Source organism: Desmodus rotundus, chromosome 6 (assembly GCF_022682495.2).
Source record: "Desmodus rotundus isolate HL8 chromosome 6, HLdesRot8A.1, whole genome shotgun sequence".
Classification (NCBI taxonomy): Eukaryota; Metazoa; Chordata; class Mammalia; order Chiroptera; family Phyllostomidae; genus Desmodus; species Desmodus rotundus.
The window spans coordinates 155,104,918-155,129,313 of record NC_071392.1 but is presented as its reverse complement, the minus strand read 5'-3'; the positions used below and the strand labels follow the sequence as shown (position 1 = coordinate 155,129,313).

The window sequence follows — 24,396 nt, the reverse complement described above, 5'->3', positions numbered from 1 at the left end:
TTTCCATAGAAAGCAGGAAAATAATTTATTCCAAAAGATGGCAGAAGAAATTCATCCAGAAAATAGACTTTGGTGTGATCCTGTTGGGACACAGCTCCCCTGGAGCGTGCGCTCCTATTGGCTGCTGCACTGGAATCTCATTGTCCCGTGACAGTTTTGAAACACGTCGCGGATTCTCCCATTGGGAGCGGGCAGGAGCCACCTTCAAATCCACAGGTCCCGAGGAGAGAGGGTGAGTTTCTCAGGAGACTGGCACCTTCTACCTCAGAAGAGCGTACACACGTTTTATGTCGTCGGCACAGTCGGAATTACGGAGGCACAGAATTCATCAAAGTGTAAAAAAGGTACAGGACAAATACTGCACTGCAGAGTAAGGTATTCAACCGTGGTGTGAATGTTTAAGGCAGCTGGTGGCCAACACAGGCGAGTCAAGGAAGGCGGTCTAGGTGTGGAGGTGGCTTTGCATTCAGAGGAACTCTCTCCGTGACCTGCAAAACAAAGCCGTCCTAGTAACTGGTCCTCACCACTCTTGGGAGGGCAAAAGGTGAACCTCGAGAAAGTCAACGAGGCCAATCACTTAAAATATACAGGTGCTCAACAAACACTGGGGTGCAAAGTGGGCTCAGTTAATGTGCAGGGTGGGCAGGCTTTGCAGGGCGGTAACAAGAGGTCCCGTGACCAAGGACATCGCTAAACTGAGGATCACAAGCAGGTCTGTGTCACAGAAAGAGGAAGAGCAAAGTGACTAAGACCGATCACACAGGAATCTAGTGAGTTCACTTCGGTTTCAAGAATGCCTGTTTCCCTTCACCTCTTACAGTGCGGAGCAAGGGTCCCCCAGACGTGGCAAGCTTTTCTGTCACACTCCTAAAGAGCAGACTCTTTGTCCTTGGTTCTCAAAGTTGCTCCTAGTTTGCTCCCTATTCTTGCCACCACAAGTATACACGACAAACGTGAGTTTCTTCGCTAGAAGCTTCGAGCCGCCGCACCACCTTCGCAGCGCTGGTGAGCACTCAGCACAGGCGTCTGCACCTGGCCAGCTGCTAATGTGGTCGCGTGAGCTCCTCTACGGACACCTATAGAAATAAGGCCACATACGCTGCTTCTGAAATTAAAAAGCCAATAAAGAGAAAATGTCTTTCAAAGGCAATTTCCACACGAGCCTTGAGCTGGACAAGAGAGCACACTAGCTGGGGCGCACGGTGCCAGCAAGTTGAGGGTTAAATGAGGGTGGGATGAGACTGGTCTGTGGCAGGCAGGTCTGACAGGCAGGTCTGACAAGACCGAAGGTCAAAGAGCAGGTGGAGAAATCTGATGTGCCCTCGAAGTTTTCCAGGTCAGCAGGCAGTGGCAGGAGAAGCCCCAGAGCACTGTGACAGAAGGTCCCCCAGGCCCAGTGTCCAGGTGCCCATCAGTGGACGAGAGACTGGTGCAAGCCGGGACAGCCCGACCACCCTCGGTGTGGAAAGCACCCGGCTGCCGGGACCCTAAGGCGGGACACGGCAAACAAGGTACATTCAGCTCAAGATGTGACCAGGGGACCATGCTTAGACCCAGGCTGCAGAGAGGCTGTTACCGGAGCGAGCCCCCAGCTTCACAGACCCTCCCCCTAACCCGGAGACCCACTCCTGTCCTCTCGCTGCGGCTGGCAGACAGCGCCACTGTGCAGACCCGAGTGCCGGCCCTTCTGAATTCCACTCGAGAAGCCTGGCTAGCGAACACAGATGTTCTGTGTGGTAGTGTTCCATGAAGAACATACTGGTTAGACTTCCTCACCGTTTAGGCCTTTTTGGACAAATAAATATCACAAAATGAAAAGCACAGGCCTTCATTTCTGAAAAACCACACAGAAACTGGGGTCAATTTTCACTCCAGCGCGGTGACGCCCAGTGTAAAATAAATGTGAGTGAGCATTACGTTAAATGGCAAGGACTTGCCGTTTGATTTTGGAGTGAATGGAACAGGTGCACATTCTAATCATCGTTCTGATTAGATGGGGTGGGGGAGGGGAACTCAACAAAGGGTCTATGTTCTTATTTTTGTACAACAAGGGAGTCAGTCACTAAGGCTGCTTTCCGATAAAACTGGGAATGCAGACAACGTGAAAACATGAAGTCCGGAACCAGGAGATCTTTTCGGGGAAGAATGAGTGGGTATCTTTTTTACTCAAAGATAGATGTTATTTTTATCTTTATGTTTCCATTTCAGACAAATTCACAAAATAAATCCTTGTCTGTTGTTATGTGTAGGGTAGGCACTTTCTGTAGGAGAACTACCAGGGTATTTAAGCAATCTAAGGGTGTGCATTTAACAAGACAAGGCAAGGCATCAAATGAATGGCAAAAAACTGGGGAGCTGAACACCTTTAGGGAGAGAAGAAATCACTTTGAAACCAAGTGGCCAGGAAAGGGAGTGCAAGGCCTTGCAAGCTAGACACTCACAGAAAGCATCGGGAAGAGTTCCGAGGGACCGGGGGAGTGGAATAGGGCAGAAGAATGTTTGCAAAATAAGTGTTTCCTAATCTACTTTCTAAATGAATGAGTGTTGTAGGTAGCGAGGGGCAGGAAAAGGTAAGTAAAGCGAAATAGGTCAAGAACATGGTAACAGTGAGGCTCCAGAGTAAAAAGGCAGCAAAGCAAGTCCGAGGGCTGACTGGGAAGGCCTTGACCTCCAGTTAGAAGCTGGATGTAACCCGCAGATTAGTCATTCTTATCTTCTGTGGGTTGTGCTTACAACATGTTCCACAGCATTTCATGGGGCCTGAACCCACTGGACTCAGGAGCCTTGGGTTAAACAGCCCTGCTGTAGCCCATGGAGAAGGACTGCAGGTTCAGGGCCAGCAGCGATCGTTCCAGGAAGCGCTCCAACAGGAAGGTAAACAGGATGGTGTTTTGTAGACACACTGACCTGCGGTGACTCAGAGCTGCAGTGACTGGGGTCAGGAACGAGGGTGTCGGAAGGAGAAGCGGGTAGAGAGAGCCATTACCAGGGTCGACTGGATTCGAGGAAGTGATCGACAGGCTCTGACCCTGGGTGACAAGCTCAACTGTGCCACCAGGAACTGAAATGGAGACATGACTGGGCTTGAGGTGGCAGCAGACTATACGGTCAGAAATCAGAGTAAAAAAGACGCTTTCAACCACAAACACCTCGCACTGCTGAACTTGTCCCGAGCATGGCTTAATTTCAACCTCGGACACATCGGAAAGCCCTTCAGGGCCTGCCTTGAAATTTCCACTCAGTACTATGCTCGTTGTGAGCACTCAAATATTTCTGGAATGCAGAGAAAAACAGCTCCCCCAGGGCAGAAGCCAAATTCCCAATACCCTCTATCCCTCCCCTGTCCAGACTTTGTAGAAAACAGAACGTCTGCCTTTCAGAACAGTGGCACACCACGTGAGCGCATGTGACACATTACCAGGATGCGGCAAGCCAACCAGCTTACAGGACACTGGCTCTGAAGCCAAACCACTCCAAGGAGATGACACGCTGACGTGACATCCCCAAGGCTGAAGGAAAACGGGACATTGACAAAAACGGCCACCTTGATGTGACAGCTCCAAGGGGAACAAGGCCGGCAAGGGCAAAGACGGAGCGAGCCGTGCTCGGGAAAGTGCGGACAAGGCCTCCAGCCCGTGACGGCCACGTGCTAGCACTCAGCCTACAATCGCCAAGAAAACCACGGCAAGCAAAGTGACGAAGGGCACAAAGCATTAGCTAGGTGTTTAACTGTGCTGTTCAGACCAAGTGCATTTCATCTGCACAAAATTCTTCTAAAGCTTTCCACGACTGTTCCTTATCTTCCTCTTGCTGCATACCGTGTCTAGCTTACATCTCCTACTTTCCAAACGCAGGCCCTTAATCAAATCATGTACAAAATCAAACACATTTCCTTACCGGACGAAGACAGGCCTACATCTGGGTTCTGCACCCCTTGATCATCCCACTGTTGTGTAAGAGCTCAGAGTTCAAAAGGGAATTTAGCTCAGTCTTTTGAGTTAACCACCAAGAAGAGTGAGGTGCTGTCTTGTTCCAACGTTACTCACACCTGAGATCTCTTGACATGGTGACTCCAAAGGCCCCGAGTCCTGGCACTTCCGTGGTCACCACCTCAAACGTGGAATAAATGTGCCATGGTGCTCAGAACCAGTGTTTCCCTGGCTGTGCCCTCCTACTCCCTGGCCTTTTTCTTTTAAAGGAACAACCTTTAATACAGGGTTTTAAGCAGCAGCCCCAGTGGGTGCTGCGGACCAGAATGCAAATGTTAGGGCTCCATCAATTAGGTTAGCACACACAGGAGGCAGAAGAGACCCACACACCCAGGGCTATGCAGGACCGAAGGGCCCGCCTGTCCCGTCAGAAGGCAAGGAAATGAGGCTCGGAGAAGTGAAGTGAAAGGCAATGCTGAAGTCCTCAGCTGTAAAGCCCAAGCAACATCCCTACTAACACTCACTATAATTAAAAGGAAGGAGAGAAATCAGGAGACATTGTGGAAAAAAAAAAAATCTAATGCATCAGATTAAAAAAATTATGTAAGAGGGAAATCAAAACACCCTGGGCAAAGAGGGGGAAAAAGCTGACTACTTACCTATCAGATTGGCAAAAATCCAGCCGTGAGGTCCTAGGCATTCTGACACACTGCTGGTGGGAATACAAAAGTGGTACATTCCCTAGAGAAGGAAATGTGCTAATATCTAGCTGAAGTAGTTTTACCTTTAACCGGAGATTCCATTTTCAGGGAATCTAACCCAAAGATCGTTAGCAAAAATATCAAATGTCATATGCGCAGGATGGCACTGTGGCGAAGGACTGGAAACAACCCAGAAGGACATCAATGGCGACAGCAAGATCAGGAGGGTCTCCACCCACTGACAGGAGCAGCCTCCAGGCTGCGGTGCTCGTGGGAAAGCAAGCTGCAGAACAGTACGTACAATCTATCTTTTCTGTAGCAGCCGTGTGTCGGGGAGGACGGGAACACACACACACATGTATGTATTTGCTCGTCCCAGGCAAAATGGAATACCGGAAGGAAGGACAGGCTTCTTTGAATATAGCTTGTTTATAATTTTGACTTTGGAAATATGTTTTACATATTCAAAAACAGCAATAAATAAATAAATTACTATGAAATGACCCGCGGACACGGACAACACGGTAGGGACTGACTGTGGGAGCGGGGGTGGGCGGGGCAGGGAGAGCAATGGGTGAAAATTGAGACAACTGTAATAGATCAGCAATAAAAATAAACAAATAAAAATTACTATGAATTAAACACAAAATAAAACTTAATCTAACTACATATCACATTGATAACCACCAGAAAAAAATAACTATTTCAAGTGACCTCAGAAAACAGCATTCTGTTCTTTACTTGTAATAGGGACAAATAAAGCAGGACAGATATCCCCACCTGCACTCAATGAAGCTACAGTTGGTAGTTACATTGGTGTTATTTGGAAACTATTTTACATGTACTGTAGGATAACGAAAGTAAGTAATTAAGTTACTGTCTTTAGGGACCAAGATTGTCAGCATATGTGAATGACATTCAAGTATAAAACCAAAGACATAAAAAACCTATAATGTTAAGTTTGAGTGAGAAATACTAACACAAACACATGATCTTTTTCTTCTTAAAACTCCACATCTCCCGGCTCTGTCCATTGTAAAGGCTTAGAAGCAACGACACCGCAGCAGAAACAGACGCATGCAGTAGTCGGCTCTTGGTTTTTAAAGACCATTCCCACTGAGAGAAACCAGGGCCAGCTGGGCCGGGGCACTGACGAGGGAGCCAAGGTCCCTTCAGTAGGAAATGCAGAAAGCAATTGGAGGGCCAGCTGATTCCAAGCCTGGGCCAGGAAACATACAAGAGGGGTCAGGGACATTTGATGTTGCCAGAAAGTAAAGAAACCATCTAAGACTAGCACCGAATGGACACAGAAGCCGGTCTAGACAGGCTCCCATAGGCCAAAAAAAGAACAACTAAACACAAAAAGGATAATAAATGTAACGGATCACAATTAAAAAGGAAAGAAAAGAAAACCTCACTGCACACCCTAGAAGGAACTTAAGCGCCAATAATTTACTCTGATTATTAAAAAAAATTAAATATGTACTCTGCTTTTCCTGTATGATCTGTATTTCTAGGTTACTAAATAACCTACTGATGAGGGCAAGTTCACCTTTATGAGAGAGCTCATCTACTCAAATGTAGAAGCCGTGATAAAACTAGAAAATCACCATTTTGCAACTTCTATAGAAACTCCCGATTCAGGCTACGCTCATCAATGGATCAAATCCTCGGATGAAAGGCTGACAGAGCCCTTTACAGCTGGAGCGCCAGGCCGGCATCGCCTGAACCCACCGTCACCACAGCATCACCACAGCATCACCACAGCATCACGAGAGAGAGAGGAGGGCCAGGCACACCGCGTGTCCATCCCTGATAGGCTCCCGGCAACCCCACTGGGGGGTCCTTGCCCAAAACTGCCGGGCACCTAGGCAAGCACTTGGCGCTATGTTGCTTGCTATGTTCCCCGTATCGAACGAGGCGACAGAGGAACAAACTAAACGACAGGGTTTCCGACCTCAGCCAGTGGCCAAATCTTTCCACCGCACCCTCCTTACCCCTCTGATCCTCAGGACCAAATAAAAGCTGCAATTCTAAGACCAGTTTTCAAAAAAGCACCCTTCTCTCTCCATCCAGAGCATTCAGAAATGCACTTAATTTCACATCTGCCAGCCACTGCTTGAGGTCGCTGAGTCATGTCACACCAACTGTAGCGGCCCCTTCCCTGAGCTGCGTCTAGAAGTCGGCACGCGAACTTAGTCTCGCACATCAAAGTGTGCTTTAAGCGGCAGGGTACGAGCAGAATTTAAAATGCCACAAAAACTCTGAGAAAAAGTCACGGCAAACTCTAGGCGAGCGAGTGACTACCCGATGTGCAAGGTCAAGGGCGTATAGTCACCTCAGTTGGCTGAGCACTGCACTGCGGGTCTTCTTCCTCAAGGCCAGTGATGCTTGAGGTACCAGATGGTTTCGTTTTTCAGCTGTGGTCCGAAGAGAGGGTTGAGTTGGGCCAGAACTGCAATCAGCCAACTGAAAGAATCGTGGGGGAGGAACGACAACAAAAAGTGGTGAAATCATGTGGGAACAGGACCATTTGCGATTAGAACGAAAGAAAACAGCTTTAGTAAAACTGCTTAGTCCAGCCTTTAACACAAGCTCATAACACACTGTGCTAACGGCTGCGTAGAGCTTGTAACAAAGTGTTTTTCACCCAGCACAGCCCGCCCTGCCCTTTCGACATGTTGCAAAGCAGTGAGGCTTCATCACGGGACATCTCTATCTTTTCTCATTTTCTTCCTTCTAAGTAGCTAAGATCTCCCAAAGTCATATACGTATCTTTACCTCTGAGTGTTTTTACCTAATCTCAATTTATTATCACAACTCCCAAGCTCGGGGAAAACAGGTGTTCCCTTACCCACTCTCCAGATGCTGAGGCCCACAGCCCACGGGACACATGTGTTTTCACTGGCACAGCCAGGTGACGACATTCTATCTCCCCCACCCCCCAGTTAAGACTCTCGCACTGCAGGGCCCCTTCTCTGCCACCATCACCACACAAACGCTGAACCAAACGGGCATTCACCTCCCTGCCCACTTCAGAGTCTATGGGTGATTATGCACGAGGTCCAACAGTGTTAGGTACAACTGCAGGGTTAGATGTGAAAAGCAGCACACAAGTGGCCTTTAACATTTTCTTATTCTGCTCACAAGTGGCTTCGCATCTGATATAGTCACTTATATACTCAATGAAGTTTGAAGACCACTGAGCTAGAACGGAAGCAGAGAAATATTAGGACCTTGAGTTCCCCTGAAGGAGGGAACTAGCCCAACAGAGCCAGGGCATCATCTGGTTGGACCTCTGTTCTTTCATTTGCTGTCCCTTCTGGAACTTGCCCAGTCAAAGGATCAAAAAGCTGATCTTGATCACCAGTGACCAGCACCGCACCAGAAGCTTGCGCCTCCAGAGACAGTGCACCCGCTCTCCCCACCCCACCCCACAAAAGGTGGTTTTGTGACAGGTAACATGACACCCGAGGAAATCGGGCCAAAACAGATACCTCTGGCCGAGTCCCTTTATAAACAAAAGGCTGATTCAGACGAGATCCTCTGATCTGTCCCGAGAACCACAACAAAATACCCAGGCGTGTAGCTGGGGGTTGACAGCGATCTGACACTGCAGTGACAGAAAGGGGGGACAGAGCAGGCAGACACACTGGAAAGCCCTGTGGCCGCGGCAGACACTCATGGTGCAGAGCTGCGAGTCATGGAAAATTCCACAGACCCAGGACTTCCCCAATCAGAGCAGACAACAGAAGCTGACTGTACAATTGTCGCCCGTCCCTTCGTGAGTCTGAGATAGCTGGCTACTGTCAGATGTCGAAATAAAAAATAGGTTAAGCCTGAACCAGACGCTGTCTCCTTTCTCCACCAAAAGTGTACAGTCCTGCCTGAAGTGCCAGCTCCCCACCCTTTCTAGGATGCTTCGGAGTGGCGGTTCCCAACCCTGGCTGCACGCTGACGACCTGGGAGCTTTGTACAGCCACTGGTGCTCTGCTTCAGCGGTAACCCCCCTTTGAACTCCCCCGTAACACAGTTAAGGAAACTGAGACAGAGAGACGCTCAGAGACCTGCCTGTGGTCCCAATACCAAGGAGGTGGTAGCAGCTCTGGACACAGAAATCCGCTCAAACTGCTGCTTCCACTACAGAAGCTACCTTCTGGAGTACTGAGGACATTTCTTTTAGCAAAGTCTAAATTGATCTGGGGGTTAAGGAAATAAGGAATCCATATGCTGACGGTTGCTTAAATCCATGACAACCCCTTGGTACCTGAGGTAAAAAAGAAACATCTAGAAGGAAGTCCACTTTGCTTACTCAGATTAGTACTGAGAAACTGTTTTGAATTAAATTTTACATACTATTTTTAATGGTTCGATTCAAGCAAAACATCTCACTTAAAAACACCCACAAACCACAGTTCGACGAAGTTCCTTGGGGAACAGCCCAGGCTAGTTCATCTGAAATCGCAGGGGGGACTGTCCCCTCCGAGCAGCTGAGCCCTGCACCTGCCCTCCGGACTCCTGTCCGACTTGCAAGTTCCCTTTAAGGCAGAGAAACACGGCGGAGAACTGGGAGGGGGAAAAATCCAGTCTGAATTGATGGAAGTGGGTGGAGGAAGAGGTCATATTCCAACGAATCTATTACTTCATGTGTCCAAGCAGAGAGAACGAAATGTACCCTTCCAATTCGCCCACACGGTTCCACATGTCCCCATAACCTGAAGCCAAGCCTACTAACAAACCATCTGAGATCATTCAAGCGCCTGGGGTAGCTGCGGTGTGGTGACATCTGTATGCAGCGCTGGAATGGCCCAAAGTCAAGTCCACGTTCCTCATTCTGAAGACGAGGCAACTGGGCCCTAGGGAACATACTATCCCTTAGAGCGAATCAATGATAGGGCCGGGTGGGGACCCAGGGCTCCGGAGTCCCACTAGACCAGGCTGAAACAAACTTCTTGATGTACCCCTCAATCATTGCCAACGCCACGCTCCACGTCAGGCTCTGGGGACGCAGAGGGATCAGAAGAGGGGCCAGCCCCCAAGTGCTCCCAAGATTGTGACAGACAAACCCGGACAGCAGCAGACCTGCTTTGGGAGAGAAACCCACGGGGAGTTTCACTCTGCACACACTCTGGCCACTGGTGAGGAGCTCAGCTCTTGGTTGTTAGAATTCTCCAAGCATAAAGAACCCCTCTCCGCCGCCACCAAAAAGGCTATATCTATATATATCTATCTATATCTATCTATCTACCTATCTATCTATCTATCTATCTATCTATCTATCTATCTATCCCCAGCTCTCTCAATCTTGTTTTTTTTATTTTAAAGATTTTTATTTATTTACTTTTAGAGAATGGGGAAGGGAGGGAGAAAGAGAGGGAGAGAATTATCAATGTGTGCTTCCTTTTGCATGCCCCCTACTGGGGACCTGGCCCACAACTCAGGCATGTGCCCCAACTGGGAATCGAATCGGCGACCCTTCGGATTGCAGGTCGGCACTCAGTCCACTGAGCCCCACCAGCCAGCGTTCAAATCTTGCTTTGTTCTTTATTTTCACATGCAGAAATGAGAACAGGGACCAGAGGCCTGGCTATTTCCCAGTGACCCACAGCTCAGGCAGATACACGCCCAGCTTCCCTGCTGGAATGGGGAAGTCTGGCAAGGACTTCTCTGATCCACTGTCCCTCCAGTGAGGGCTGTGACAGGAGTGACCTCTATCAGTGGGCTCCTGAAGGCAACTTGCCCTCTCTCCACCGAGATGATCTCTGTCATCTGCCCTCCTCCCAATGCAAGACACAAATTCTTCCAACTCTTCCAAGAATTCTTCCAATTCTTCCAAATGACCAATTCATCATTCTCAGATGCTCTTAGGAAACACAGGACTCCGCACTAGGCGGGGCTGGGCTTTAATTCCAGCTGCCTCAATAGGGGTTGCCTGTCTCCGCACAAGTGGCCTTGCAACCCCAAGGCTCAATTTCCCCTTTTGTAAAATGAGGTAACAGTCCCTGCCCCAAAATGTGAAGAAATAAAGACGGAATTATGAGAGTACTCTGTGGAGCAGTTACAAACAGAAACTTAATAAATACTAGTTATTCCTTCTCTGTCTCATGGGACACCTAATGTGTATTCAAGCACGGAGTGAAATACAACCTGTGTCCCCTGCAAACGAATTTCTCATGTAATTCTGAGTCATCCTCGTCTCCACCTCCTCTCCCGCCCCACCCCGCCGGGGCAGGCAAAACCCCACGGCGTCCCCCGAGACACCCATCCCCTGGCGTACACACCCTGTCTAAAGCAGAGACAGTGAATACGATGACGGCCACTCTGTGGTCAGTGTGCAACACACAGCTGGCTTTAGGAAAGGGAAACCCTCCGGAGCAGATGTGACCTAATTGGCTGAGCTCCTAAAAGGGACAGGGCTCTCCCCGACAAAGGCCTTGGGAGTGTGTGTATCACTTACAATTTACTGCTGATAGGCTCGGAACGTCCCCGTTAGTGCGCGCACCGTGATAAACAACTGAACTCCTTCTCCTCTCCTTAAGGACAGCACGCTGTTAAGCAGTCTCAGTAGAGGGAGCTGGAGGGACACTGCAGGCGGGGACAGGGAGTTGGCGGAGTGGCTGTGAGGACATCCGGTGAAGCCCGGGCAGTTTTGGGCCCAGGCATGGTTGCTTTTTGATCCCGTGGCCTCCGCCTGAAAATTACTTTCCTGCAGCCCTTTTGACACCAAAATCAGTCCCTGCATGGCCCACATGCCCTGAAGGCCTCCTGCCCTGGCACACCCATGGACTCTACTACACACCCATGACACTGGGCACCTGCTCTCCTGCCTGTGCTCCAGAAGGTGGCCTCCTGCTTGCCCAGCACCTCCAGACCCATTCCAGCCAGGTCAAACCAACAAAACTCTGGACTGCCAGGCGGGCGAACCACGCCTTCTCCCACGGAGGCCTGAATCCTTTTCAAGTCTGTCCTGCCCTGGGCTCCCTCGGCCCCGGAGCAGCTTACAGAGCTTCCTTATATCTTACACTCTTTCATCACAATTTGTACGAATCACGTGGTTTTTATTTCCTGCCTAGACTCAGATGCTGTAGGACAAGAGGACGGCTGGCTCTGACAGCTGGGGGGCAGCACAGCACGAGTGTGGTGGCCTCTGGGGCCCGAGAGTGGCCCCCAACCAACCGCCAGCCCGGCTCTGGGACCTCGGTGATGGCCTCAGGCCTCCAACAGAGAAATGGGAATCCTTTCTGGGAGGAGCCCCCTGCATACCGACCTCGAAGAAGGCAACGTGTAAAACCATAGGGAAAATGAACCGCGGGCAGTCGCATGCAACTAAACACATATGGAAACAAGGCACCATGAGTGAGAGGCAACGAAGAGCAGACACGGGCATGTAAGCACTTTGGATACAGAATTCTCGGACATAGACTACAAATAAACTTTGTCTTAAGAAATAAATAGACTTACAATAGGTGCAGGGAGAAAGAAGTAAGAAAGAGAGGGAGAGAGTAGGGGATGGAAGAAGGGAGGGGTAAACAAAACTGTAAACCAAGCAAGAGAACTTCTATAGAAATGAAAAACATAATACCTGAAAATAAAATAGCCAACAGGTGAGGTTCTGGTAACAGCAGAGTAGCTTACGGCAAACCCGTCCTATAGACAGCAAAAATAAACTCTGAGCAAAATATGAAAACTGACTATTTGGTGGTAGTAGAGATTGGGGATCTCAAAAAATAAAACTGTAAAAAAAGAGCCCAGTGGGAATTTTAGAACTAAAAGGTATAATGTACGAACTGAAGAAAAACCTTTAGATGGGCTTACTGGCAGATTGGAGAGGACAGAAGAGGCAGTTGGTAAACCTGAAGACTGGTCAACAGAACCATCTAATCTGAAGAAAGAAGAAAAAAAAGTCGACCATACATGTAACTGACGTCTGAGGAGGAGAAAAAGAATAGCAGGAAAGAAAGAAGGAAAAAAGATAGGCCGCAATTTTCTCAAATTTGGTGGGAAATATTGACTTATAGACCCAGGTAGCTCAGCAAATCCCAATTAGAATAAATTCAAATAAAACCACACCTACACACACCACAGCCATACTGCCGAAAACCAAACACAAAGAGAAAAGCCTTAATAACATCCACAGGGAAAAGAATGCAAAATACTCAAATTATAGCTGAGCTCTCAGCAGGAACAGTAAGGCCAGAAGACAACTGAAAAGCATCTTAGCATTGTTTGAATGATTGAAAAGTTTCTGTCAACCCATAATTCTATATTCAGAAAAAATATCCTTCGAAAATAAAAGTGCAGTAGAGGCATTTTCAGGTGCGTGAGAGCTGAGAGAACTTGTCACAGACCCGTCTGTCCTACAACAACAAACACTAAAGGAAGTTCTTTTCTTTAGGCTAGGGGACACCAGACAGAAATTCAAATCTACAGAAAGACAACCAAGGAACTCTAAAAAGTGGTAAATATGTAGGCAAATAGAAAATATTCTCTCAATTTCTTTATAAGACATATGACTCCTTAAGGAAAAACTGTTACACTGTAGTAGGAGTGTTACCACATACATAGATGTCAAATATGAGATACCAACAGCACAAAAGACAGGGAGTCAACAGAATTATATTAGGCAAGTTGTTACATTTACCTAAAGTAGCTCAATATTAAGTCTAAGTAGATTTGAAAAGTTAAGAATGTGCACTGTAATCACTAGAGCAAAGACTAAAAAGAAAAATATAAAAAAGGTTTGCTAAAAAGCCCTTAGAGGAATTGAGGTAGAATACTAAAAATACTCAATTAATCCAAAATAAGGCATAAAATGAAGAGCACAGGAACAAAAAACAGATGAGACAAGCAGAACAATTAACAAATAGTAGACCCAAAGCTAGCTATATCAATAATGACAGTAATTGTGTATGAGTATCTATTGGTCAGTTAAAAGGCAAAGACCATCAGAATGGATAAAAAAACTAAAACTGAGCTATAGCAAAGAGGCACATTCTAAATATACAGACAGACGCAATGAGTAGAAGAGAGGTAGTATGATTATTAATATCAGACAAAATAAAAATCAAGGCAGGGTTATCTTTAACTCTTCTAAATGAGGGGCATTTTATAATGGTTAAAGTATCAATTCATCAAGAAGACATAAGGATCACAAATGTGTATGCGCCTAATAACAGAGCCTCAAAACATATGAAACAAAACAGAAATAATTAAAAAGAGAAACAAAAGATCCACAATAGCTGATGTGTCCAAGCTATTTTAACACCCCTTCTCAGTGATTAATGAAAAGCAGACCAAGAAACTCAATGAGGATACAGGAGATTTGAACTTCCCTGGCCCGGCGTTTACAGAACACAAAACTCAACAATTCCACAACACACATTCTTGTCAAGTGCACGTGAAACAGTCATCAAGGTCAACCACAGACGAGCCACGACTATGTTCCAAATGTCGGGAGTGGAATCTTACAGAGTGCATCTTCTGATAAGATATCTGGAAGAGCTCCAGATATCTGGAAATTAAACACCACACTCCGAAGTATGAAAACACAGCATCATCAAAATTTGTAGACTGTAGCTAAAGCAATGCTTAAAGGGGATTTCGTTAACTTCTTACATTTAAAAAGAACGAAGACTTAAAATAAATGATCTAAGTTTCTACTTTAAGAGGCTGGAAAAAGAGCAAGTTAAACCCCAAGTAGGAGAAGGAAGAAAACAAAGAAAACCTAAACAAATAGAGATACGCCATGTTCACGAGCAGAAGACTTGGTACTGGTAAAATGTAAGTTCTCTCCAAATTGAACTATAGATTGAACACAATCCCAGTTAAAATCTCAACAGGCTTTTTTTGGTAAAAACTGACAAGTTGACCCTGAACTTGATATGGCTATTTTAGAATAGCCAAATAATCTTGAAGAGCAAACACAGAGGACTTAGACTTCCTGATTTCAATACAAAGCTACGACAGCCAAGAGAGCATGGTATTGTCATAAGGCTAGACAAAGAGATGAATGAACAGAAGAGAGAGTCAGTCTGGAAATAGACTCACTCATTTGCGGTCACGTCATTTTGAACAAAGATGCCAAAGCCAGTCAATGGAGAAAAGCGAAGTCGTCGATCAATGGAGCAGCGATCAATGGTGCAGCTGTCCTGGGGAACGAAACCGCTGAAACAAAACGAAGCCTGACCCGCCATTCCAGTGCCACTGGCCGGGGAAGCAGGTGCCTGAGTGCCTGACAGCCAGGGCCTCTGCCTGTCCCGCTGCGGTGGAAGGCCTCCTAACAGGACTACAAGCGCTCAGCTCAACACATCTCACGTCTTCGTTTACCTCGATTTTTTTCTGAAAAAAAGTTCCCCAAACCTCCCAGGACCACCCTCTATGATCTTAATTCCTCCCTGGCCTGCTCTGCTCATCCCACCACTTGATCCAACACCCAGCCCTTCCCTGTCCTCCACCCTGTCCGCTGGATGCTCTGTCACCTGCTCAGACAGCCGCCACTCACTCACACAACTCCAGGTAACTCAGGCTCTGCACGCGGGAGCACTGGCTTCTTGGTTCCCCCTGTGCTGTGTCCAGACACTTCTCTCCCACCCCTGGGGAGTACTGACCTCCCCTGTGGGGTGCACGCTTGCTGACTGCACTGCCCTCTGATCCCTTCATCTGTTCTGGCCACTCCCCCTCAACTCAACAGGGAAGGCTCCCGGGCACCCTTTCCTGGCCCTTCCTCACCTGAACATCTAAATGCTGGCCGTCCTCTCTCCTCTCTCCAGACCTCCATCCCTCCCTTTAGGGCACGTTTCTCAACCACAGCAGTACTGGTGTTTGGGGCTGCATAGTTCTTCGCTGGGAGGAGGGGCTGTCCCCTCCACCGTAGGATGTACAGCAGCAGCCCTGGCCTCTGCCCCAGTAGACCACCACCGCCTTAGGAAATGGCAGTCTCCTGGCCTCAAAGATCTCCCCTTAGGTACTCAGTTTCTCACGTGACATCTCTTAGAAGTTTTACCACCATGCCAATCTCAGCCTGTCCCCAAGTAAATTTTTGTTTTGAAGCTGATTTTCCTCTGCTCAACTATTAACACAAACTGGTTATACTGGCAGAGATCCCGGCTTATTCAGAGCTCAAACATGTCACGCCCCACAGAATCTGACCTTCAGCTAGAACAAACTGAAAACAGACAAAAAAAACTGCCACAAGCAGAGGGCAATTTAAAAGTCCATGAATGTAGTCCTGGCCAGTGTGGCTTAGTTGGTTGGGCGTCGTTCCGCAAACCAAAAGGTCGCCAGTTCGATTCCTGGTCAGGGCACATACCTGGGTTGTGGGGTCAGTCACCAGCTGAGATGCGTATGAAGGGCAACCGATCAATGTTTCTCTCCCTCTCTTTCTCCCTCCCTTCCCCTCTCCCTAAAAATAAATGAATACAATCTTAAAAAAAAAGTCCACGAATGTATTTCAAAATAGGACTTTGTTTAGGATATCCAGTTTTGGGGGTATCTTCCTTCAAAAAAGGCATTTTCAAGAAAATACTTGTATACTTAGGACCAAAGAGTGAAATTTCCTTTGACTTTCTAATTTAATTTATTATAGAATCCCACTCCTTTGTGGAATCAAGCAGGTAAAATATTTAGGGCTTGAATTTAGGGCTTGTTTCAGACAGATAACTTGCTAAATATGATACGTAATCAGGTTTCAAGGAAAAGAAAAAAATATTTCCAGGAAGTCGGTACCACCCAGTTCATCCCCCCACAAACGGCCTCCAGGAGCACTGCATGTCGGGACTTTGCCCTTATGAAGGCACCGGTGACAATACCAATCCACTGTCAACACAGCTGGCACAAGCTCATTGGAACAAAGACAGAAACAGTCTAAACTCTCGACAGCGAAGGGTAAGGACTCACGGACAGTTCCCATTGAGTCACAAAGACTCAAAGTGACATAATTCCCAACCAAGTCCAGTTATTCATTTCACACTTGAAATGAAAATAAGAGGTATGAGACTGATTGGAAAGGTGTTTTTGTTGTTGTTCTAAAGAAGCCATCATGCAAATTAGTTCATGTCAAAGGTGGAGAAAGTCAGAAAACGTTTTTGTCCCAGCTTGCCTTACTCTGAAGTCATTCCTCTGAGCAACTGTTTTTTCCTTTCTTAAGGCCCTACCACCAACCTTACGGCTCAGGGGGCAGAGATCTTCAGAGAAATAAAAATGAAGGCCTTTTCAATGGCGGGGCTACTCCTTGGCTCCCGGACTAACCAAGAGCCCGCGAGCTGGTATCACTGTAAGTCAGCAGGGCCGTGACTCAGTACTCAGTGCCCCTGCTAAAACGACAGAGTCCCGATGATGTACGTACTTCCTCTCACTCACTCATCAGAGCTGAACACGGCTGCTGTAAGAATGACCACTCACTACTTCCCTCCGCGTGCCACCTGTCACACTTCCATTCTGCAGGCTGAGCATCCCCGAAAGCCTCTCTCCCCCTCCCGTCAGAACAAAAGGCTAACCCGGCCAACTAGGGTCTCATCTGCTAAGCGCTGGTGCCGAGGCAGCAAACACCACCGTCAGTTAGCCACGCTTGTCCACTGCGACTCCGCTTTGAACACTTCAGGTTACACCTGAACGATGACTGAGGACTGGCCACAGAGTCAACATGCACGGTAATAACTGTTGGGGGTGGATTGTGATTTATGCCAAGAACTGGAATTGGCTCATCCTCACGTTTTTTAAAAAAACTCAGTGAGCTCTGGCTGGTGTGGCTCAGTGGATTGAGCGCCAGCCCGAGAACCGAAAGGCTGCCAGTTTGATTCCTGGTCAGGGCACAATGCCTGGGTTGTGAGCCAGGTCCCCAGTTGGGGGCATACAAGAGGCAACTCTTTTGCACATCGATGTTTCTCTCCCTCTCTTTCTCCCTCCCTTCCCCTCTCTCTGAAAATGAATAAGTAAGATCTTGAAAGAAATAAAAATCAAAAAATCAAAAAACCTCAGTGGAAAGCCTAAGGATGGAGGACATTCACAGGTTCAGAGGCACAGAGAGCCGCGGCCTTTCATCACGGGGGCTGAACCGCTGCTTCCCGCCTCGTGCGTGCACTGAACACTAGTTTTGCCAGCACCAGCACTTTTCTGCAAGGAAGGCTCAGAAAGCTAGAAAGCTCTCTTCAAGAAAAGAATCAGTGGTTCAAAACCCTGAGAAGAAATCCCTAGAAGGATGTATTTTATGGTATGTGAAGTACACTGCAATTTAAAAAGAAAGAAAGAAATCATAAGGCCTTTGAATTCCCTGGAGTGGCTCTTTTCCCCACGCACTGACTACATGGCTCGGTCTTTTCCCAAAGCGGGACTGATTCCGCTCTCCGCACAAGGGGGGAGAGTGGACAAGAGCTGGAGGCAGCTTTCAAACCGTTCCGTGCAGTTCTGACCCCCGTGAGGGAGAAGAACAGTATTCCCCAAACAGCTGCAGGGGGTGGCCTTAAACAGCTTTCATGCCACAGTTTGTGTAAACGACACAATCCATGCCAACAGATGCGAATCATTATCCTTTAACATTAAAAATCTTTTTTAATTTAAAAAATTCTTCTTATCCTACTTGATTACCCTTCTAGCTCAACTGCTGGTGACCCGATGAACAAAAGTCATAATAAAGAACGGCTTTCTGGCTTCACAGTAAGATGTTTAAGTGAAACGAGGAGGCGAAATACTTCACCACAGTGAAATCGAGGCACCACCACGACAATTTCTGGGTAACTATGAGCTCTAACTTGTGCCAGATAAACCGTACTTGCGCTGGCAGAAGACAGGGTATCTGTGCTGTCCTTATATTTAATTGCATAATTACTGGACATAGGAAAAGCGTGCTACTGTCAATCTTTGGGCACCAATTCTAGATGCTCTCTAGATGCTCCGCGAGGAACAAGCTTCGAGAAACAAAGCTGTAAAGTTTCACAACAATCACGCTCCACTGACTCCAATGTCCATCACCCACGTTGTTAACGCCAGTAACAACACTTACGATGTTAGGAAAGAACTACTTACAAGAGAAACATACTTACAAGAGATAGCAGCAAACTGAACAGGTCACCAACATGGTGATGATAACGCTAAAAAAAAAAAAAAAAAAAAAAGATTAGGTAACTTGCAAGCTATGCCGACACTGCAGCGTGGTTCAAGTCCTCTTCCCCAGTGATCACACCTGCACCCAGAAAATGCCCCTGAATCTGTTCCAACACCCACCCACAGGCTGCAGCATACCCTGAGGTGCATGCATTTGGTAGGGGTTTGAGTAAATAATTACACATTTCTTTGTATTTAAAGGGTTATGTGCTTATGCCACAGATTAGCGGTCTGGTCCAAACCCATCTGAAACTGAACACACAAAAGCTGCAGTGATGATTAGTTCTGACATCCAAACAACTACCCCATTTCGTGGGCAAATACCACAAAACGACAGGACACTTCTAAAAATGTGACTCTCTAGTGTTGACCTCTCGCCATCTCCACTCTTGTCTACAAAGCAGGTAAGCCCTGGTCTCAGACCTGAGTGAATGCCAACATTTCTAAAACTGGACCCGTGCTAATCTCCTCCCCTTTCTCCTTCCAAAGGCTCCCCTGGGAATCTCCTGCTCCCCAGAAGCAGCTCTGCCACTCCACCCACCCAGCCCGCCCTCAAATCAGTCATCTTTTGCTTGTGCCTCCTCTGCGCCCTGAGTCACCAATGCTGTGGGGAGTCCTTTGCGCACCCTTCCCTGTGTGGAGTTCTTCCTTTCCGGTCCCACCCTTAGCACCAAAACGTATCAGGTTCGCCCAGCTAACTGCTAGCTAGCAGAGTCAAAACTTCCCCTCTTCCCTTCTATCCATAATGACCCTGAAGCAGTCTTCCTAAAATACTCCTTTCATCCACCGCTCTGCAGCTCACCACCTCTCAACGCCCCCCACCACCTGTAAGAGCGCTGTCCAAGGAGACATCTCTGCGCCCTAAGCAAATATCAGAACTCCTCTTCCATTTTTAACTCATCCTTTAGAAGTTCGGTGTGTGCATTTTCTATGGTTAATGTATGGGCACATCCATTCATTCACTCAACAGGTTGTCATTAAGGGCTCAGTACGTCCCAGGCTCTGGGGAGACGGGAGTGCAGCAAACAGATGAAAACCCCTGCCCTGGTGAAGTTTACTGGCGGTGGCAAAGACAGACAACAAACGAGGACAATAAACAAACAAGGTCGATGGGCCCATCGATCTGCCCATCTATCCGTATGCAGAGTGTCAGCCAGTGCAGATGAGAAAAATAAAGCAGGAAAGGAGGATAAGGGTGTCCCAGGGTGTCTGAGATAAAAGTGCCGTGAGGCGTGTGTACACACGCTCACTTGTGTACTCAAAGGTAAAGCAACTATGCACACGTGACGATTACTGGGTCTCCGTGGTGGCATACAGCAGTTGTACTAGCCTCCCTGCTTTTCTCTGCCTGAAAATGTCCTCCCCATTTGAAGAAACGAGGTGACGACTCCTGGCCCACCCAGCCCTGTGCCTCTCCCCACGCCGTCAGTCCGTCGACTGCCCAAAGAGTCACTGTCAAAACCTGAAGCTTTGAGAGATGTGGGGATTCCTAAAGGGACAGGAGGGAAATCACAAAAACAGGGAGGGCGGGCCAGGAAAGCTGAACCGGGCACAGACTTCACCCTCCTCTTTTCCGGCCAGAGGAAACAATGAGAGAGAAAGGGGTGCTGGGTTACACAAAGGTTCAGAAGTGTTCCCTTCTGCCCTTCCCTTCTCCCGGCCTCACAGGGCCTGAAAACCTCATCGCCCCACGTTCTGCCTGCGCATGTGCAGGGGTCTCACAGGGAGAGGATGGAACAGCAAAGTCCTTCTCCCCTTCACCTGCAGCACCTTTATGAAGGCGCTTCACTATCTCCTCAGGGAAGGTGTTTTAATCCTTCTAAATCAGAAAGGCTCTGCTGTTTTGAAAATTCACAATAGTCCTTGAAGCAATTCAGCTCCTGCATGAATTTAAAAAAAAAAAAAAGCAGTCTTTTCAGGAGGTAAAGGGAAACTAGTACTAATACAGTACTAATGTTTCCATTTCACAATGAGGAAATGGGGATGTGGAAAAGTTAACTAAATTGTCCAAGGTCACAGGGATCACCCAGCTAGGGGCAGTGTTTCTCAAAGCGTAATACAGTACCTCCTAGGAGACAGTGTGTTTTAAGACCTGCTGGATCCTGCCAGGAGCAGGAAATACGAGCACTGGGGTGGAGGCTGTGGCTTAGACCTGGATAACATATCACCAGCAGGTCAAACCTGAATCGTAACAGCAGGGCCAGAAACTGAGCAGCCGTCCACTGCAGGAGGCCCTCGTTAGCCTGGGTAACAGCAGAGGCTCCCAGGCCCAAGGCTGGCAGGCTGGGCCCCAGGTGGAGGTCTTTAAGAAAGGAGGGGTCAATGCTACCAGCACTTTAATAAATGCTTTTCTCAGTATGAAAGCTGGAAAGGCGGACAGTAAGGTCATGAAATAGTTGAAGGCAGAAACACAACAAAGTACTTCATTGTTCTCTAACTCCAGTATGAGAAGCAAGTCTAAGACATTACATTTGGTTAATACAAATTGTTTTAAAAGCCCCTGAATTCTGACTCTCTATTTCATCTATTACAGGCTGGATAGATGACCCCATATAGCCGCTGTTTTATGGGGGGGAGGGAAGTAAGGGGGAGCTAATGCTACCTAGTGATAGAAATTCATGCATCATTTTTCCTTTTTAACCAAACTGTATTTTATTTTTAAACTAGTTGGAAATAACAGGTCTCATAAAAGTTATTTCAGAGAGCAAAAGGGGTTCAGGAAGTAACAGTAATTCCTTTCTTTTACTAAAGGCAATAGAATTATCCACTCAAGAGCTATTTATTGGATGTCCACTCTGCACGCAAAGCACTGTGAGGCCACCAATTAAAATTTCAAAGAATAAAAAAGGGTGTTTCTGACAAGCTGTGGCTTCAGATTAAGTTTCACCCCACATGATCCTGCACTGAGAAAAAAATGACTAAAAGGCAAAAGAGGAACTAAGAGGCAAAATAAAAAAAAAGAAAAGAAAAAGTGTGCTCAAGCCCCTTTGAAGATATCTATAAAAGTTTACCTACAAACTACATTAAGCTCTATTTAACATGGGAAAAAGTATCTTAACCAATCATTCTAGGAACTCGCTACACTCACAAACCAGGGCAGCAGCGCCCTCCAAACGCAATGACGCAGGGGTTTCTGAACAATACCTCCTGCTCTTCGGTCATAAGCTCGCTTTAGATCGCGCCCCAGCTACCTCCCGGCGCCCACGAGATGCAAGGCCTGGGCTGCACGAGCTTGTCCTGTGCAACTGCGACGACGTGTGAAGCGCAGAGGGCAATTTCTCTTCTATTTATTCGGCCCGTTCCTTTAGGCAGATGTGGCCTCACTTGGGTGGAGGGCAAGGCTAGAGTCGTCTAAGGCCGAACCCCAACTTCTCCTTGGGTTGGTATAAACCCATTTCCGACTACACCGTCCCCACACAGGACGTGATAAAAAAATATTCCCCTAAAACTCCTTCCCAAGAATGGCCCGCCGCAGGTCACCCTCCTCACGCTCCGGCCAGGAGTCACTGAAGCTGCTGCCTTTAGGAAATCAGGGGCTGCAGGCGAGTCGGGGCCACCCCGTGGAGTCCTGGCGGTACGGGGTCGCCCCCTCCCCCTCCCGGCCCGGCCACTCCTCGTCGCACGTCGCTCCGCAGGCCGGCCTGGCGCACTTACCCCCGGTTGGGACCCTTAGGGATGAACCAGGGGACCAGGAGGCCGACGAAGCTCCAGAACACGCTCATCACGATCAAAGGCACCGTCAGGCCGTTGTAAGCCATGGCTGCCAGCCCCTGACCCACCGCCGTACTTTGGTCCCACCCGGAAGTGTCAACACCAGGCCGCGTGACGAGCGCGCGCAAGGACCCGCCTCCCGCGCCCCCACGTGACCCGCGCGCTGACTCCGCCCCTCCATGGGCCGAGAGACAGAGCTCCGCCCTAACCTGGCGGGTCTTGGGGCTACTGCTCCTTTGAGAGACGTCACTCACTCCAGAGCTTCGGAGACAGGGGTCAAGTCACCAGGGGCTCAGCAAACTTTTCTGATAAGAACGTGGTCCTTTTAGGAAAAGACCGTAGCTATTTACAGCGTTATCTTCTTTTTATGCAACAGATCTTAACAATAGTAAGTTACTGTTATAAATTCTTGTATGAGTTTTAAATTTGGAAACCTCACTAAGCCTATGAGGTAGTTTTAACTATTACCCCCGCTTTGCAGTTGAAGAAACTAAGTCCCATGGAAGGGGTTAAGGATCTTGCCCAAAGCCACAAAGCGTGTGCCAGGCCCTGGGGTTACAGAGAACAATCAGAACCCCCTCGGGAGTTCACAGGCTGCTGAGGAGATGGACTTGCGTGGGCCATTCAGTGCAGTGTGGAGGTACAGTGGACAATAGTGTTGGACTTCCCGCCACCCCCCCACCAGTCCCGAGCTGAGCCCTGAAAGAGGAATTAGCCAGAATAATGAGATGAACTTGGAGTTTCTAATGCTTACCAAGAATTCCCACATATGTTAATTACCAGCATGCAGCAACCTTGGAGACAAACCTTGGAACAGAGGAGTAAACCAGTCCTCAGAGAGGTTAAGGAGTTTGACAAAGCTCACAGGCAGAAGGCAGAAGGAAAGCAGATCTATAACCCAGATCCAGTGCTTCCCTGCAACGGTCACACTTTCTTCCCTCACATTACCTCCTGATTTCTTTCTTCATCAGGTAGAATGGGTTCTTGAACTAAACACGAAGTTGGACCGACAATCTTTACCATCGGTACCAACTCTTCAAACATGATTCCAAGCCCTGAGCTGACAGACAAGGTAGGAAACTAGTCAATCACCTTTGTGCTCATACTGCCCCCCCTAACTCAGCCTCGGCAGAAACTCCATCATCCTTGAACTCCAGTCCAAGCACCTCCTTCTCCAGACCGGTTTCATCCTGTTAGTGCATCTTTTGTAGCATTGGACTTGTGTGTGTATCTTCCCCAACCCTCTAACCGAGGGCGAACTCCTGAGAACAGGCGCTGTTTAGCTGGCCTGTGTATGTTTATACACAGAATGTGCTCGATGAACACTTGTACGGCGGAACTGAACAGGAAAGAAGGGGTGAGGTCAGCCAGAGCTAAAGGAGAGAGAAAAGTTTGCTCCTGCTTTCTTCCCATTTCTTTTTTAAAATTTATCTTGAATTGTGGTAAAATACATGGAACCTAAAATGTACCATCTTAACTCTTCTAAGTGTACAGTTCAGTGGTGTTTCGTATGTTCGCAGTGTTGTGCACACAGTTTGTAGAACTTTTCAGACCCACCAACCAGTTCCCCACTTCCCCTCCCCCAGCCCTGGCAACCACCAGCCGATCCTCCACTGCTGTCCGATTGGCTTCTCTAGATGCCTGATGTAAGTAGAATCATATGGTGTTTGTCTTTTTGTGTCTGGCTTAATACACTTAGCATGATGTCCTGCAGATGAGACCGTGTAGCGCATGCCACAAGGCTGAGTAATATTCCACTTTATGTATACACTGTATTTTGTTTTTCCATTCATCTATCAATGGATATTGGTGTTGCTTTCATTTTTTAACTATTGGGAATTTTTTCCCATTTCTTAAATCGATGCAAATATTTTATTTGAAGTTGATCCCATTAAGTCTTAAGTTTCGTCTTGCCTTCTTGGCAGCCTTTTTGAGAAGCCGATGCCGGGGAGCACAGG

General features: G+C 47.7%; 1 protein-coding gene across 1 annotated transcript; it reads right to left on the bottom strand.

Moving 5' to 3' along the window:
* ATP6V0E1 (ATPase H+ transporting V0 subunit e1) lies at nucleotides 1–22,566 on the bottom strand. The gene is made up of 4 exons (XM_024576842.4): nucleotides 22,382–22,566; nucleotides 18,667–18,714; nucleotides 6,969–7,099; nucleotides 1–488 (listed from the first exon to the last, which is right to left on the bottom strand). Exons 1-3 carry the CDS (start codon nucleotides 22,483–22,485, stop codon nucleotides 7,006–7,008), a joined length of 246 nt encoding a protein of 81 aa, XP_024432610.1. The 5' UTR covers nucleotides 22,486–22,566; the 3' UTR covers nucleotides 1–488; nucleotides 6,969–7,005.
* Between the last annotated feature and the right edge of the window lie 1,830 nt (nucleotides 22,567–24,396).